At 39.0% G+C, this 17388-nt stretch overlaps 1 protein-coding gene across 1 annotated transcript in view; it reads right to left on the reverse strand.

The window, feature by feature from the left end:
• The window catches only part of SLC16A10 (solute carrier family 16 member 10), a 116723-nt gene that overhangs the window by 38632 nt on the left and 60703 nt on the right, over positions 1-17388 (reverse strand). Inside the window, exon 2 of the mRNA XM_055535180.1 lies at positions 3392-3536. Within this exon, the coding sequence (XP_055391155.1) occupies positions 3392-3536 (145 nt within the window). The remainder of the gene's footprint in view (positions 1-3391; positions 3537-17388) is intronic.

The raw sequence follows: 17388 nt of genomic DNA on the forward strand, positions 1-17388 counted from the left end.
GGTGGGAAGATTTGGGAGAATGGCATTGAAACTTGTAAAATATCATGTATGAAACGAGTTACCAGTCCCGGTTCGATGCACGATACTGGATGCTTGGGGCTGGTGCACTGGGACGACCCAGAGGGATGGAATGGGGAGGGAGGAGGGAGGAGGGTTCAGGATGGGGAACACATGTATACCTGTGGTGGATTCATTTTGATGTTTGGCAAAACTAATACAATTATGTAAAGTTTAAAAATAAAATAAAAAAAAAATTAAACTCAAAAAAAAAAAAAAAAAAGAGTAGCCTTGGAATCTCTCCTACAGGGTAAAATACATCAGCTTTGTGATGGCATTTTCACTGCTGCTGGAACCTTCTTCACTTCTAATTTTCACTTTAGTAACAGATGGTTCAAATTGTTGAAGTTTGACAACCGAGTAAGTGCCGTGTAAATCAGTAAGATAGCAAGTATGTGTGGGAAAAGTATTCAAAGAAGAGACACTGACGCAGCACCCTGGAATTGCTAGAGAAGGCTTTCTTAAGAAAGCAGAATTTGAACTAGAGGAAAAGAAGGTGAGTCCACCGTTCAACATGTGGTAAGGTAAAGATCCCTTCAAGGGGTGGGGTTGGGGGAGGAAGAGAGAGAAAAAGAAGTAGGTAACCACATAAAATACATTTTATAATTTTTTTTCTCAGTGGTCAAAGAAGTTTGAGAAACATTGCTTGCTGTAAGTTAGTCTGTGTATATGAATTTTGTCTACCAAACTAGGTAATAAGTTACATGAGTTTTTTATCTCTTAGTTTCTCTCTCCACCAAAGCCTGAGTGTTAATACTTCAGCAAATGCTAAGGTCACTGACAATGGGTATCTGGAGGCTTCTGGGCCATGCAGGGGTCTGATGAGGCAGTAAGAGCACAATACTGTATTAGAGATAAAGAAGAACTAAAAGTAAATGATCTCACAGAATTACCTAAGTAGAATCTTATCCCAAACAAAACTGGTTCTTAATTTCTTTAAAAAACAACTTTAGAAGACAAGAACAAAGGCAACTTTAAAGGTAGAATATTTATTTTCTAAAGAGAAGTAAAAATAATTGTTTAGAATCCAAATAAAATGTCTAAGGTGAAAGAAAGGCTCACTTTAGAGTTGAGAAAGGGGTATGTGTGGGGAGAGTGAGGGTAAAATCAGTAAACCACGGATTCTGTTGATTCTGAATACTTAAAAATAAGCAGGGTGGGACTCCCCTGGTGGTCCAGCGATTAAGGACTCCAAGTTTTCACACAGGGGCCTGGTTCAATCCCTGGTTGGAAGCTAAGCTTCCTCGTGCTGTGTGGTGTGGCCAAAATAAAGATCAAAGAAATAAATAAACAGGGCAATGGCCAATGAACACATGAAAAGATGCTCAAGATCATTAATTAACAGAGAAATGCAAATTAAAACTACTATGAGGTATCTCCCTCACAGCAGTCAGGATGGCCAGCATCAGAAAATCTACCAACAATAAATGCTGGAGAGGATGTGGAGGAAAGGGAACCCTCCTATACTGTTAGCGGGAATGTGAACTTACACAGCCATTAGTGAGAACAATATGAAAAAACTAGGAATAAATCTACCATATGACCTAGCAACTCCACTACTGGGCATATACCCTGAGAAAATCACAATCAAAAACGACACGTGTTCCCCAGTGTTGATGGCAGCACTGTTTACAGTAGCCAGGACAGGGAAGCAACCCAGACGCCCACTGGCAGGAGTGGATAAGGAAGATGTGGTGCATACACACAATGCAGCGTTACTCAGCCATAAAAAGGAACAAATTTAAGTCAGTTCTAATGGGGAAAGGTTGAGGACAGGAGGAGAAGGGGACGACAGAGGATGAGCTGGCTGGATGGCATCACTGACTCAATGGACATGGGTTTGGGTGGACCCCGGGAGTTGGTGATGGACAAGGAGGCCTGGCGTGCTGCAGTTCATGGGGTTGCCAAGAGACAGACACGACTGAGCGACTGAACTGAGTGAGTGAGGTAGATGAACCTAGAGTTATACAGAGTGAAATAAGTCAGAAAGAGAAAAACAAATAAAGTATATTAACCATATATATGGAATCTAGAAAAATGATATTGATGAAGCTATTTTCAGGGAAGGAATGGAGACACAAATGTAGAGAATGGACTTGTGGGCACAATGGGGAGGGAGACGGCGGGACGAATGGAGAAAGTAGCAGCAACAGACGGAAACTCTTAGGTGAAAGATGGACAGCTGGTGAGAAGTTGCTGTGCACCACAGGGAACCCAGGCTTGTGCTCTGTGATGACCTGGAGGGATGGGATGGGGGTGGGGGGTAGGGAGGCTAGAGAGGGAGGGGGTCTAAGGATAATTATGGCTGTTCTGCACTGTTGTGTAGCAGAAATCAACACAACATTGCAAAAAAAAACCCTTTTAATTTAAATTTTAAAAAAATAGAAAAAAATCAACAGGGCAAGCAATGTAAGTTTGATTTTTTTTTTCCTAGTAACTACAATAATGCTTTTCAACTAGAGCTCGAAGATAGCTAGGGAAGAGAAAGGGACAGGAAATGAAGATAAACCACAAAAGGAGACAGAGGATGGAAATCATCTAAGGGTTTTCCTGTTAAGTGCTGCCTGTTAGCCAGAGCTACCCATTAAACCAGGGTTTCTCTATCTGGGGATTATCCTGATAACAAAAGAGGATTTGCAGGTAAAACAGGAGCTGGAGGGGGAGGTGCTTCCACGGTAAGGGTGCCCACCAGCTTTCTGCAGTTAGCGCCTCTGCAGGGCTTCTAACAGACACAGGGAACAACGTTTTGATAGGAATTTTTATTTTAAGCTGCATTTGATCACTTCATTTTGTCATGCTCTTTTTAAATTTCAGCACTGTTCTTTCCCCCTCCCCACCCCCACCCCCCAAAAAAATGCAGGTAGGAATTCTCTACCTGGGTTGAAATAAACAGCAAAGTCTAGATCTCATTAATAAAAATATTTCACATCAAGCCTATGAACAACCATTTCAAAATATCTCTTGTACGCTTTGGAACTCAGAATGAGTTGATCTTAAATTAAGGCCATTGCTTTAGACAACTTTACTGCTAGAATTTGAGTTCTTTGGGATTTTTCTGTGAATGGAAAAAAACAAAAGGAGAAATATTTTTTCTTGGCTCCAGGGAACACATGTACCCTGACTTGGCATCTCACTCTGAGGCACTGCAAGCAAAAGCATTCAAATTTACAAGCTCTGATTTGCTGCTGTGGACAGTGCGTAAGCGACACGCTTAAAGTTTTAAGCACTTGAAAAGGAGGACTTTTTTTCCTTGTAAACAGCAAAGTTTCTGAAAGGAAATCTGGAAGATAGCTCACAGATTTTGAAAAGCAACATGAAGAAACCAAGTCCTTACCTTACAAAAGAACTTGATAAGAGTCCAACAAATCCAACAGCAGCGCCCACAACAGCTGTTTTCCGACAACCAAATATGTCTGTGAAGACACTGACAATCGGGCAGCAGAAGAAAATCATCCCCATGGAGAGAGAACTAACCCATGCTGCAAGAGAGGGGGAGATGGGGGACATTATGACACGGGGAATTCTAGTTGTTCTTATCTCATAAAATGTAAGACATATTGAGAAAAGTACCAGTGCAGGAAAGATATTACTCAGACTGATGAATGGGGTAAAGTTAGAATAAGTAACAAATCTGAATCATAGATCAAAGCATTGGCAAGTACTCATTATAATTAGCGAAGCAATTATTTGTGTTCAGTGGAACTTCTGAAAAAAGTCTGTATCCTTAAATAAATCAAACATTCTCCTGGGACCTAATCTCTATCCTGGTAACTATGGTTTTAAGCAACTTCTAATCTGCGGAAAGAAATCTGTCTGAAAAAATTGAAATATATTTAGGAACCCATGCCCAGGTGATCAAACTGCAAAGAAATAACCACCGAACTCAACAGTGGTGAAATTCGAAGAAAAGGAGTTATATGGACACAGGAGTTAAGAATCAAACATCTGCCTAGAGTCTGGGCTTTGTGCTTTTGTTAAAGGAATCATATCCACACAGGCAATTTGTTGACCTAGATAATAGTTACTGTATATTCACTTTATTCATAAAGCCATACACACAGTTTATCTTCTTTTTTGAAAGTATGTTATCATTCACAATAGAAAAGATTTAAGAATCAGGTCATAATTTCCTGCTCTGATGCTGTAAAGACAAAAACAAAAGGAAAGCAAAAGAGAGACATACTGAGCACAAATGATCATAAATTTGTGCCAAAGAAATGAGTGATCTTGTAGGACACTGAGTCTGTGAATTCTTAAAAAGTATAATGAACTAGTGAGCCCTAAGTAAACATGAGCTATAAAATAAACAAATCCCTCAAGTCCCCAGCTCTGAACTATGCAACAAATTCTTGGGCAAATCATTTCCTCTGAGTCTGTTTTCTCACCTTGAGAGGGGATTGAACACAGATCTTTCCAGAATTATTAAAGATTAGAGAAAATGTGTCTAAACCTCCACATCTAGCACAGAGTGCTTAATAATACAGAGTTTTAACAGCAACAAATTGTCTTATAAAATGAAATGATCTCCAGCATTCCACCCAGCTCTGACAGTCTACTAGTAAACCACTCGATTTCCTTAGCAAAGGAAGTTAAGTCCAGACAGACCCTGTACAAATGACTATTTGCTAATAATGGTATCCAAATGGAGCTTCACCAGACTAACAATTTCATTTAATTCTTTGCCTTCTTACATTTTAAGTTATTTTAAAATTATGTATATTTTATCAGCCATAATTTCTTTCCTTTTTTCCCTTACCAGAAAGGAGACAAAAGGCAATGAAGAGACTGTACAAACAATGCAGGCTTAGCTTAGGTGTTGGTGGGAGGGATCAGAAGTGGACAGGCTCTGGGAGAGAGGTGATGGGCCAGATATTACCACAACCACAGCCCCGGATGTACCCACTCAAGGAGAAGTATGACTTTTCCAGTCCATGTTATACAAAAATGTTACTGATTTTTAATCATTTAATCTCATTCAAAAAAATTTTAGTCATCTATCATGTTGATAAAACAATCTAAACCAGTCTAGTCAGACTAGAACAACAGCATCCTAACCTTTATTTTTGGATGAAGGTACTTGACAATTAAGTGAAATGCCAACACTAAATAGGAAATCACATTAAGAAATTCGAGAGCAAATATTTATATTGCGCTAATGTTCAAAGAAGTCAAGGCATGTTTCAAGAAGAAAAACAAGTCTTTATGCATTATCTAGGTGTTGGTCTACCTTTAACACCAAATGTGAAAATTTTTACAGAAGCTTATGTCCACTGAACAAGCACTAAGTGCAGGATATAATCAAGCACAACTTTACTTTTGTCTCGACTATCGCCTTAAAATGCACGCATGGAGAAGATGTTCCCTGCCACTGCACGAGCACTTCAGCAGGCCCACCTGACCCTTGCAGCCAGTGCTGAGCAGCAGGAAGGCCTCAGGTGCTTAAGGTTACAAACTAACCTTCACTAGGTAATCAAAATCTTTTTTCCTCGGGAGGAGAGGAAGATCAGCTTTGCCTCTTTTCCGTGGCCCTTCTTCCCCTCCCTAGCTATTGCTCTCTCCAAAGTGGGCGGGCATGAAACAGAGGGCTGATCGGAGACAAGGCAAGGAGACTCCTACTTAACTGCTACTGCTAAGTCGCTTCAGTCGTGTCCGACTCTGTGCGACCCCATAGACGGCAGCCTACCAGGCTCCCCCGTCCCTGGGATTCTCCAGGCAAGAACACTGGAGTGGGTTGCCATTTCCTTCTCCAATGCATGAAAGTGAAGTCACGCTGTCATGTCAGATCCTAGCGACGCCATGGACTGCAGCCTACCAGGCTCCTCTGTCCATGGGATTTTCCAGGCAAGAGTACCGGAGTGGGGTGCCATTGCCTTCTCCGCTTACAGGTCCTGCCAAAAGGCCTGAACGGTGTGTCCGAAGGCGGACGCTTTCCCTCAGATGCACTTCCATGGGTTCTTCCAAGTCTCACCTCAGAGCTCCTTCTGGCTGCAGCTCCACAGACAAGGACAGTTCGTTCTCCTCCTGGCTTTCTGGCTGTCACTTAAAAGACTCACTGTTGGAGCCTCGTTGCCCTTCTAGATGGTTTATTTGGGCAGGGTTCAAAACAGCTCCTCTCTCCTTCACTCAGCCTCCTCTGCTCTGCAGGAAATATTCATGTTTCCTCTGCCCTGACAAACACTGGAGTGGGGGCAAGTTCCACAGAGCCCTCCTCTTGCTGTGGGAGCAGCTGGCCAGATGCAGTTCTCTCCTTGTTGGATTTCTCACGGGATTCAGACCTCAGTCCTCTGTATCCTCTAACTGAAGAGAATTTTTTAAACCTCTAAGTGGTCCCTCTAAAGCTCCTCTCACTAGATAATCAAGTGAGAGAGTGTGTACCCAAACTTTTCCCATAAGGGGTGTGGTGGAAGGAAGCCACAGCATAATTTCATTAAAAAATCTTCACAAAATGCTCTTCCTTGACCCATAAATATCCTTCTTCTGGGTTTTAGAGCCTCTAACTGATCTTTGAATATGAACTATCCCACTTTTGAATTTCATGCTTCTATACCTTAATGCTAAATTCCAAACCTCAGCTAAATTCCAAACATCTTTTTTTTTTTTTGACTGCACTGCACAGCTTGAGGGATCTTAGTTCCCCTGAATCCTAACCACTGGCCTACCAGAGAATTCAAGAAATTCTCTTTTTAGAAATTTTTTATTGGAGTATAGTTGACTTACAATGTTGTGTTAGTTTTGGACAAACAGCAAAGTCAATCAGTTATACATATATTCACTTTTTTTTTTTTTTTAAGATTCTTTTCCCATATAGGCCATTAGAGAATACTGAGGAGAGGTCTCTGTGCTATACAGCAGGTTCTTATTAGTTATCTATTTTATATACAGCAGTGTATATATGTCAGTCCCAATCTTCCAATTTATCCATCCCCTGATAATTATTAAGTTTGTTTTCTACATCCATGACTATTTCTGTTTCATAAATAAGTTCATTTATACCCTTCTTTTATACTCCACATATAAGTGATATCATAGGGTATTTGTCTCTCTGCATCTGACTTACTTCATTCAGGATAATAATCTCTAGGTAAAGCCACGTCACTGCAAATGACATTATTTCATTCTTTTTATGGCTGAGTAACACTGCATTGTATATATGTACCATATCTTCTTTAACCATTTCTCTGTTGATGGACATTTAGGTGCTTCCATGCCCTGGCTATTGTAAATAGTGCTGCAATGAACACTGGGGTGCATGTATCTTTTCAAATTATGGTCTTCTCTGGGTATATGCCCAGGAGTGAGATTGTTGGGTCATATGGTAGTTCTATTTTAAGGAACTCCCATACAACATACTGTTTCCATAGGTTGTACCAATTTACCTTCCCACCAACAGTGTAGGAGAATTCCCTTTTCTACACATGCTCTCCAGCATTTACTGTTTGTAGATTTTTGATGATGGCCATTCTGACTGGTGTGAGGTGATACCTCATTGTAGTTCTGATTTGCATTTCCCTAATAGTGATGTTGAGCATCTTTTCATGTACTTTTTGGCTATCCGTGAAATATAGCTACCAAATAACCTTTCGATTGGCAATAAAATGGTCAAATCAAGTAGTTTACTCGTTTCTGAATTTTTGTGTAGTTGCCAGACAATACCACACTCCAAAAGTCATTAGAACTTTGTTAAATAATATTTACATGTTTATTTGAGGCTATTAGACCAATGTTCTATTATAGAGCAAAGATGTTGTGAAAAAGGCCAAGATCAAGTGGAAATGGGGGTTGGAGCTCTCAAAACAGGGCGAAAGAGTATTTATCAGCCTTCAACTAACTACAGCGAGTCTTCCCTTTGGGTGTTTTCAGTTGTAAACATTTTGTCCTTGTAGTCATTTACATCCATGTATGCCGGGGTCCAGCCCCGGCTGATCCAGGGTATTCGAAGCGGGGACGGCGTCGGCGACCTATTTAATTATTTATTCATCAAAGATATAAAGAGTAATAGAATGAGGATAGCTCAGTAGGAAAATTCAGTGGAGAAAAGAGGCTGAGTAGCTTGGTTTACGCGGGAGACCAATAAAACTTCAAGACAAGAAGTTTGCACCACTTATGTAGGCCGCAGGCGTCCTTCCGTTCTCCCGAAGGAGAGGAGACACTGAGGCCTCGCCGGTCGGATCTTAGAAGCCCAGGCATAATTAGCAAGCATGGTGGGTTCCGCGCTCCAGATGGAGACTCAGCCAGAATTTGAAAGAGAGAGCGACATGGGGAGACCAAGTTTCAGTGAACAAGGCCCGCACTTTATTTTCCAAAGTAGTTTTTATACCTAAAGTTGTGCATAGAGGATAATGGGGGAAGGGGTGGAGTCATGCAAGGACAGCAGTTCCTGGTCCTAATCGAAGCCAGGCTTTTCAAACTTATCATATGCAAAAGTTCAGGTGAATTACATCATCTTCTGGCCAGGAGGCCTGTTAACATTTTAAGAAACTTATCTTTCTCTAAAGGTGATTATTCCAAAGTCAGGCACCAGCCTCCAAAAAAGCATTGGACAAAGCTGCATTCCTATAGGGCAAAGGTGAGGTGGGCTCAATCAAGAAAAGAATTAACTCAAGGGTCCAACGTTACAAACGTTGAGGCTACTACTTACATTTCTATACACCCATTATATCAATCAATACACTGCCAAGGACACAGTAGGTACGGAGTATGGAGACTTAGCAGCAAACATTGGCTCAATAAGTGAAAAACCCTTCACCAATACAATTTCTAATCAATCTTTTAACTACTCAAAGGAATCTGTGTTTAGACAGTTTAGAACATCTCCTGCCTCTCACAGTTGGGAGGCTCTGAACAATCACATGTGGCCGGAAAAACCTATTCAGGCAGGCTAGAGGATTTCCAAAGGAGTTTGTAGGTTAAACACTGTCACACCCAGGAATTATTAACTGGAGCTGTAAGCTAACTCTTTTTTCAGAGAGAGGTAGTGGGGGACAGCCCCCCGTAAAGTCAGAGGTGTAGGTGAAAGCACAAAGCAGAAAGTAGGCAGACTCTGGTTTGGGGGGTAGATGCTCGAGAATTTCCAGGGGGACTCCTGAGGCTCGATCCCGCCTTTGCGTATGCCGAGCCTCCTTCCTCATGACCTTTGTCATGGGCGGAGTTCCTCACGCTGGCTCCCGGCAGTGACAGAATTCCAGTTGAGCTATTCCAGATCCTGAAAGATGATGCTGTGGAAAGTGCTGCACTCAATATGCAATATGCCGGCTCCCGGCACATGTAGTTACAACATTTTTGTTTTACTTAATATGCAGGAAACTCTTTTTAAATATTAAACTTAACCACTTCTTCCAAGTGATTTTCATTTTCCTTTGGCCATGCCGAGAAATGAGGATTTGTTCTTAGTATGGAGTAGTAAACAAAGAGGGTCTGGATGGGGAAACTGGAAAGCTGATTGTTACTTTTATTTTTATATATATATATAGTTTATAATTTATTGTTTTTTGAAATTTGTATTTAATTTGTACTTTTATGGTTGCCTTACTATAACTGCTAACGGTTACACAGGATTTGAATTGAATTTGTATTTATGCTAACCACGTTGATTGTTACTTTATAAAAAAGATTTTCCTACCTGGTCTTTTTTTTGGATGTTTCTCTCTGTTAACATCAAACACACACATTCAAATAAGAGTGTACAAACGCACTCTAAAGTCTTTCTTTCTTTCTTGTGTTTTTTTTTTTAAGGGAAAATGGACTTTATGTAATAGCTAACTTGAATCCTATGGAAGTGCCAACAACCTCAAAATCAATTCATTACATACATAGGTATGCCACTCTACAACAACAGTAAATATAGAAAAGTACAATTCATTGAGAAATACTGTTATTGCCAAAGAGGTCTACTATGAAGTCATTAGCATTTTAAAATATCTGAATTTTATTACTAACAGCTACATACATTTTAAAAACAGTATAGCAAATGAGAAGAAGATACAGCAGAATGTAACACCCTTTGCTGATTAGGGATTCTAAGCTGGTGCATTTTCAGGAGATATTTAATCCCTTCTTTATTATACATTTTTTGAAACCTAATCTCTTAAGACATTTAGCACATTGTATTGGAGAAGGAAATGGCAACCCACTCCAGTGTTCTTGCCTGAAGAATCCCAGGGACGGGGGAGCCTGGTGGGCTGCCGTCTCTGGGGTCGCAAAGAGTCGGACACGACTGAAGTGACTTAGCAGCAGCAGCATATGGTGTTCTGGTTGGACCTCTATTTCCATATGTATATTACTAGATGGAAATTATTGGAAGATAGAAAAATATTTTAGTTGTTTTAATATTCTCAGGAGCCTATGATAGTGCCAAGAACATACATAATGAACGCTTACTTGGAATGGAGAGAATGTTGTTATTCCATATTTTAGATAGTATCTCTTCCATTGGAAAATATTTGCTCTTCAACAGTATTAGGAAACCCTGTGTAGATGTTTAGTCAAATTATATGCGAGGATTAGGAGTAGTTTGCATTTTTTTTTTAATATTTATTCATTTATTTGGCTGCACCAGGTCTTAGTTGCAGCATGTGGGATCTAGTTCCCTGACCAGGGACCGAACCTGGGCCCCCTGCACTGGGAGCTGAGAGAGTTAACCACTGGACCAGCAGGGAAGTCCCTAGTTTCCATTTTTTAAACAAAATTTTACCATGCTGGATAGAGTGACTATGTCTTTCAGTTTCTCAGTTTCTATTATTAATAGTAATCATAGACTTGGAAGGGTCAGAAGAGAACAACAGGCTCTTTTATTTTTATGGTGTATAGCATAATCCATAAAACCTTGGATTCTTTGTTATGCCATGTTAAAATTTTACAAAAACAGTGCCAAGTAATAGATTCATTCAAGAATTAATATTTTTGGTCACATCATCTATGACAGAGGCAGCAATATACAATGGAAAAAAGACAGTCTCTTCAGTACGTGCTGCTGAGAAAACAGGACAGCTACATGTAAAAGAATGAAATTAAAACATTTCCTAATACCACACACAAAAATTATCTCAAAATGGATTAAAGACCTAAATGTAAGATAGGACACTATAGAACTCTTAGAGAAGAATATAGAACACTCTTTAACAAGATCTTTTTTGATCTACCTCCCAGCATAATGAAAATAAAAGTAAAAATAAACAAGTGGCATCTAATTAAACTTAAAAGCTTTTGCATAGCAAAGGAAACCATAAACAAAACAATAGACAGCCCTCAGAATGGGAGAAAATATTTCAAACAAAGCAACTGACAAGGGATTAATAATTTGAAAATATGCAAACAGCTCATGTAGCTGAATATCAGAAAAACCCAATTAAAAAATGGGCAGAAGATCTAAATAGACATTTCTCCAAAGAAGACATGCTAAGTCACTTCAGTCGTGTCCGACTCTGTGCAACCCCAGAGACGGCAGCCCACCAGGCTCCCCCGTCCCTGGGATTCTTCAGGCAAGAACACTGGAGTGGGTTGCCATTTCCTTCTCCAATACAATGTGCTAAATGTCTTAAGAGATATAGATTTCAAAAAATGTATAATAAAGAAGGGATTAAATATCTCCTGAAAATGCACCAGCTTAGAATCCCTAATCAGCAAAGCGTGTTACATTCTGCTGTATCTTCTTCTCATTTGCAATACTGTTTTTAAAATGTATGTAGCTGTTAGTAATAAAATTCAGATATTTTAAAATGCTAATGACTTCATAGTAGACCTCTTTGGCATTAACAGTATTTCTCAATGAATTGTACTTTTCTATATTTACTGTTGTTGTAGAGTGGCATACCTATGTATGTAATGAATTGATTTTGAGGTTGTTGGCACTTCCATAGGATTCAAGTTAGCTATTACATAAAGTCCATTTTCCCTTAAAAAAAAAAAAAAAACAAGAAAGAAAGAAAGACTTTAGAGTGCGTTTGTACACTCTTATTTGAATGTGTGTGTTTGATGTTAACAGAGAGAAGCATCCAAAAAAAAGACCAGGTAAGAAAATCTTTTTTATAAAGTAACAATCAACATGGTTAGCATAAATACAAATTCAAATCAAATCCTGTGTAACCGTTAGCAGTTATAGTAAGGCAACCATAAAAGTACAAATTAAATACAAATTTCAAAAAACAATAAATTATAAACTACATATATATATAAAAGTAACAATCAGCTTTCCAGTTTCCCCATCCAGACCCTCTTTGTTTACTACTCCATACTAAGAACAAATCCTCATTTCTCGGCATGGCCAAAGGAAAATGAAAATCACTTGGAAGAAGTGGTTAAGTTTAATATTTAAAAAGAGTTTCCTGCATATTAAGTAAAACAAAAATGTTGTTAAGTACATGGATGTAAATGACTACAAGGATAAAATGTTTACAATTGAAAACACCCAAAGGGAAGACTCGCTGTAGTTAGTTGAAGGCTGATAAATACTCTTTCGCCCTGTTTTGAGAGCTCCAACCCCCATTTCCACTTGATCTTGGCCTTTTTCACAACATCTTTGCTCTATAATAGAACATTGGTCTAATAGCCTCAAATAAACATGTAAATATTATTTAACAAAGTTCCAATGACTTCTGGAGTGTGGTATTGTCTGGCAACTACACAAAAATTCAGAAACGAGTAAACTGTACTTGATTTGACCATTTTATTGCCAATCGAAAGGTTATTTGGTAGCTATATTTCATTAGGAGTGGTTTTGAAGTTAGTTGCTATCAACTTCTGTTAGTAGCAGCAGAGTGAAGTGGTCAAGTAAGTCCTCTTACAGATAATAACTGTGTTGGAGGAGGGGGGAAACCTTATTTAAATACATTGGGAAATGTTTTAAAACAGACAGAAGTAGGAGAGTTTTCCTCCCTGGTGGCTCAGACCGAAAAGAACCTGCCTGAAATGCGGGAGACCAGGTTCAATCCTTGGGTTGGGAAGATTCCCTAGAAAGGAAATGACAACCCACTCCAGTATTCTTGCCTGGAAAATCCCCATGGACAGAGAAGCCTGGCAGACTACAGTCCATGGCGTCGCAGAGAGTCTGAGAGACGAGCAACTAACACTTCCTTTTCCCTTTTATACCTGGAGAAGCTGAATCTGGAAGAAATACAAATTACCAGTTTGTGGGCCTTCTTGAAGATCAACAAACTAGGCAGATGCTGGGTGGACTAGTAAGGGGCCAGACTAAAAAGCAACATCTGGAGAGGAAAAAAAATAATAAAAGCAACAGTTGGAAACTATATGAACTGAACAGAGATACCAGCTGCTACATACCACAGACAGACAGACTTTGCAGTTTGAGTCCAGGCAAAATAATTGCCTCCTAGGAACAAAAACTCAGTAATACTTGGAAAAACAAAATGGAGTCAGAGTTGTTTCAAATATTATCTACAATGTTCAAGTATTCAACCTAAAATTACCAGACATGCAAAGAAACAGATACTAAATATAAATGGACTCTGAATGGACTCAGATGTTGAATTCAGAAAACAAAAACTACAAAATGTCTATTATAATTATGTTAGAAGTATTGATATTAATGGATAATACTTTAAAAGTAAAATATGGAATTACTGAGTGAAGAGATAGAATCTCAACAGTGAAATGTAAACTACAAGAAAATGGAAATTTTAGGGGCGAAAAGTACAATAGCTGAAAAAAATGCATTATGATAGGCTCATACGTAAGAAAGAATCTGGGAATTTGAAGACAAAAATTACCTAATATAAGAAAAGAGAAAAATAATACTGAAGGAGAATGAACAAAGTCTCAGAGATCTTAGAATGGAAATTTAGGAGATTTCCACTACAAGAAATCTTAAAGAAAGTTCCACAACTTAAGTCCAAAGGAAGGACTGAAACATACAAACACACACAACACGCTGCTTTCTCATATTTCTTTATAAGATATATGACTATTTAAAGCAAAAATTATAACAATGTATGTGCAGGAGTGCTTAGTTGCTTCAGGTATCTGACTCTGTGACTCCACAGACTGCAGCCCACCAGGCTCCTCTGTCCACAGAATTTTCCAGACAAGAATACTGTGGGTTGCCATTTCCTCCTCCAGGGGATCATCCTGACCCAGGGATGGAACCCACACCTCCAGTGGCTTCTGCATTGGCAGGCAGATTCTTTACCGCTGAGCCACCTGGGATAGATGTATTATAATACATCTATAATACACATGTGATACATGTATTATACATGATAACAGCATTAAAGATGGAAGTAAATGAAAATACACTACCATAAGATTCCTATACTTTATCTGAAGCAATTCCATATCAACTTAAAATACATTGAGATATACGTTGCAATCCCTAAAGATAGCACTTTTTAAAAAATGTAGAAATACAGCTTGAAAGCCAATAGAGAAATTAAAATTGATTACTAAAAATTACTTGATTAATGTAAAGGAAGGCAGAAAAGAAAGAACAGAAGAACAAGAGGCAGATGAGACAAATAAAATCACAAAGCAAAATGTCAGACCTAAATATGACCATATCAGTAATGATATTACAGAAAAAGAAAGACTCCAAGCAAATGGCAAAGACTATCTAACTGGATTAAAAAAATCAAGAATCACTTATATCCTGTTTAAAGAGATGCAGTTTAAATACAAATACACAAATAACTTGGAAATAAAAAACATGGGAAAAGATATGCCATGAATTAATAACCCTAAGGAGACTGGAATGGCTGTACTAATACCAGACAAAACAGACTTCAAGGCAACTAGTTTTACTAGAAATAAAGAGGGAATCTAATGATAAAAGCCTCAACACATCAGGAAGATACAACAATGACAAACCTATATACACCTAATATAACAGAGCTTCAGAAACACAAGAAGGAAATTTGATCTCTACTTTACACCGTATTTTTACTTACCTCAAAATGAATCATAAAAATGAAATTTGAAACTGAAAAGTATAAAACTTCTAGGAAAAAACATAGGAGAAAATCGTTGTTACCTTGGGTTAGGCAAAGCTTTCTTAGACACAACATCAAAAACATAATCCATAGAGAAAACTTCACTTCAGCAAAATTAAGAATTACTATTTGAAAGACACTTTGAACAGAATGAAAAGGCAAGCCATAAACTGGGAGGAAAGACTAGCAAGTTATATATCTTACAAAAAAAAAAAAAAAACCCTGCACCCAGATTATAAAAAGAATTCTCAAAACTCAATAAAAACCAAGCAACCTAATTTAAAAATAGGTTAAAAAGATTTGAACATCTTTTCACAAAAGATGTACAAATGGAAAATATTCATTTTTGAAAAGATGCTCAACATCATTAGCCATAAGGAAAATATAAATTAGAACAATGATAAAACCACACACACCTATTCAAATGGCTAAAATGGCTAATCATACCAAGTGTTGTTAAGGATGTTAGGATGTAAGGATGTCTTTCATACACTGCTACTGGGAATTTAAAATTGGACAACCATTTTGGAAAACTGAGTAGGGATTTTTTTTCAGCTAAATACATCCCTATTATATGATCCAGCCATTCCGCTCCCAGGTATTTACCTAAGAGAAACAAGAGCATATGTCCATAAGAAACTTATCTACAGATGGTTATGGTTGTCTTATCAAACATCCAGAAATAAAGTGACTGGATAAACAAATTATGGTATGTTCATATAATGGAACATGCATGCATGCGTGCTCAGTCGCTTGAGTGGCGTCCGACTCTTAGCAACCCCATGGACTGTAGCCCACCAGGCTCCTCTGTCCATGGAGATTCTCCAGGCAAGAATACTGGAGTGGGTTGCCAGGCCCTCCTCCAGGGGATCTTCCCCACCCAGGGATCGAACCCTCATCTCTTATGTCTCCTGCATTGGCAGGCGGTCCTTTGCCACTATCATCACCTGAGAAGCCCACATAATGGAATACTATCCAGCAAAATACCAGGAGTGAACTATTGATAAATACAACATGGATGAATACCAAAATACTCATACACAGTGGAAAAAAGGCAAAAAAGGAATATATAAAACAGGACTCCAATTATTAAAAATTTCCTAAAAATATAAGCCAATATACAGGACAGGAAGCGTATCAGTGTTCATCTCATTGTGGAGAGGGATACAGAGGGTGGGATTGTCAAAGACACCAAGAAACCTGAATGTGATGGACATGTTCATTATCTGGACTGTGGTGGTTGTGTCTCACTGGTGTATACATATGACAAAATTCATCAAATTACTACTTTATTTCATGTCATACAGCTTATTTCATGTCAATTACACAATAATGTTGCTTTCAAAAAAATAAGAGAAACCCTATATTTATATGAGATGGTAGATGTTCACTAAACTCAGTTGTAATCATCATTTCAGGATAAACTGGAAGGAAAAAATAGAAACTATATGGAGGTTTTCAACAATAACAAAAAAATAGATGTCATAAAAAACACACACACAAAACTGAGAGAACTAAAGGGAGAACTAGACAAATCCACAGTCACAGCTGTATATTTAACCACATCACTCTCAGTAATTAATAGAACAGGAAGACCAAAATATAAATGTCTGGATGACAGCGTCAAGCAGCGTAACTGACATTTACAGAACACTATATCCAACACCAACTGCAGAAAGTTGTTTGCTCTGCCAGCGAAATTTTTAATCACAGATGAGGGTAGAGTGGGGTGGGGAAAGATGGAAGGAGAACTAACACATACAAAATGCCACTTAATCCATGTGCAGTGCCTGCATAAAACTGTCATCAGATTCTCAGGCAACACGGTGAGGCATTATGTTCATGTTATAGATGGGGAAAAAGCAGATTAGAGGTATTTAGCAACTTGCCAAGGTTATTTATGCAACTCTGGTGAGATTCCAGGTGGAAAAAGGAATAAGAAAACATGCCCAAAGTCCTTCATTAAAAAACATCCGCCAGACTTCCCTGGTGTTGCAGTGGGTAAGAATCCACCTGCCAGTGCAGGGGACACAGGTTCGATCCGTGGTCTGGGAAGGTTCCACCTGCCATGGAACAACTGAGCTCACACACCACAACTTCTGAGCCCATGCAGTAGAGCCTGTAAGCTGCAACTACTGAAGCCTGCACGCTCTGGCGCCAGGAGCCACAACTAATGAGCCCCTATGCCGCAACTACGGAGGCCCACCTGCTGCAGAGCCAGCAAACCCAACTACGGAACCTGCGTGCTGCAGCCACTGAAGCCTGCGCCCCACAAGAGAAGGCACCACAAGAAGCCCACCCACCACACCAAAGCGCAGCCCCCACAACTAGAGAAAGCCCGTGGTGCACAGTAACAAAGACTCAGTGAATCCAAAATAAATATAAAAAAAAAAAA

This window comes from Bubalus kerabau, chromosome 9 (assembly GCF_029407905.1).
Source record: "Bubalus kerabau isolate K-KA32 ecotype Philippines breed swamp buffalo chromosome 9, PCC_UOA_SB_1v2, whole genome shotgun sequence".
NCBI classification, from domain to species: domain Eukaryota; kingdom Metazoa; phylum Chordata; class Mammalia; order Artiodactyla; family Bovidae; genus Bubalus; species Bubalus kerabau.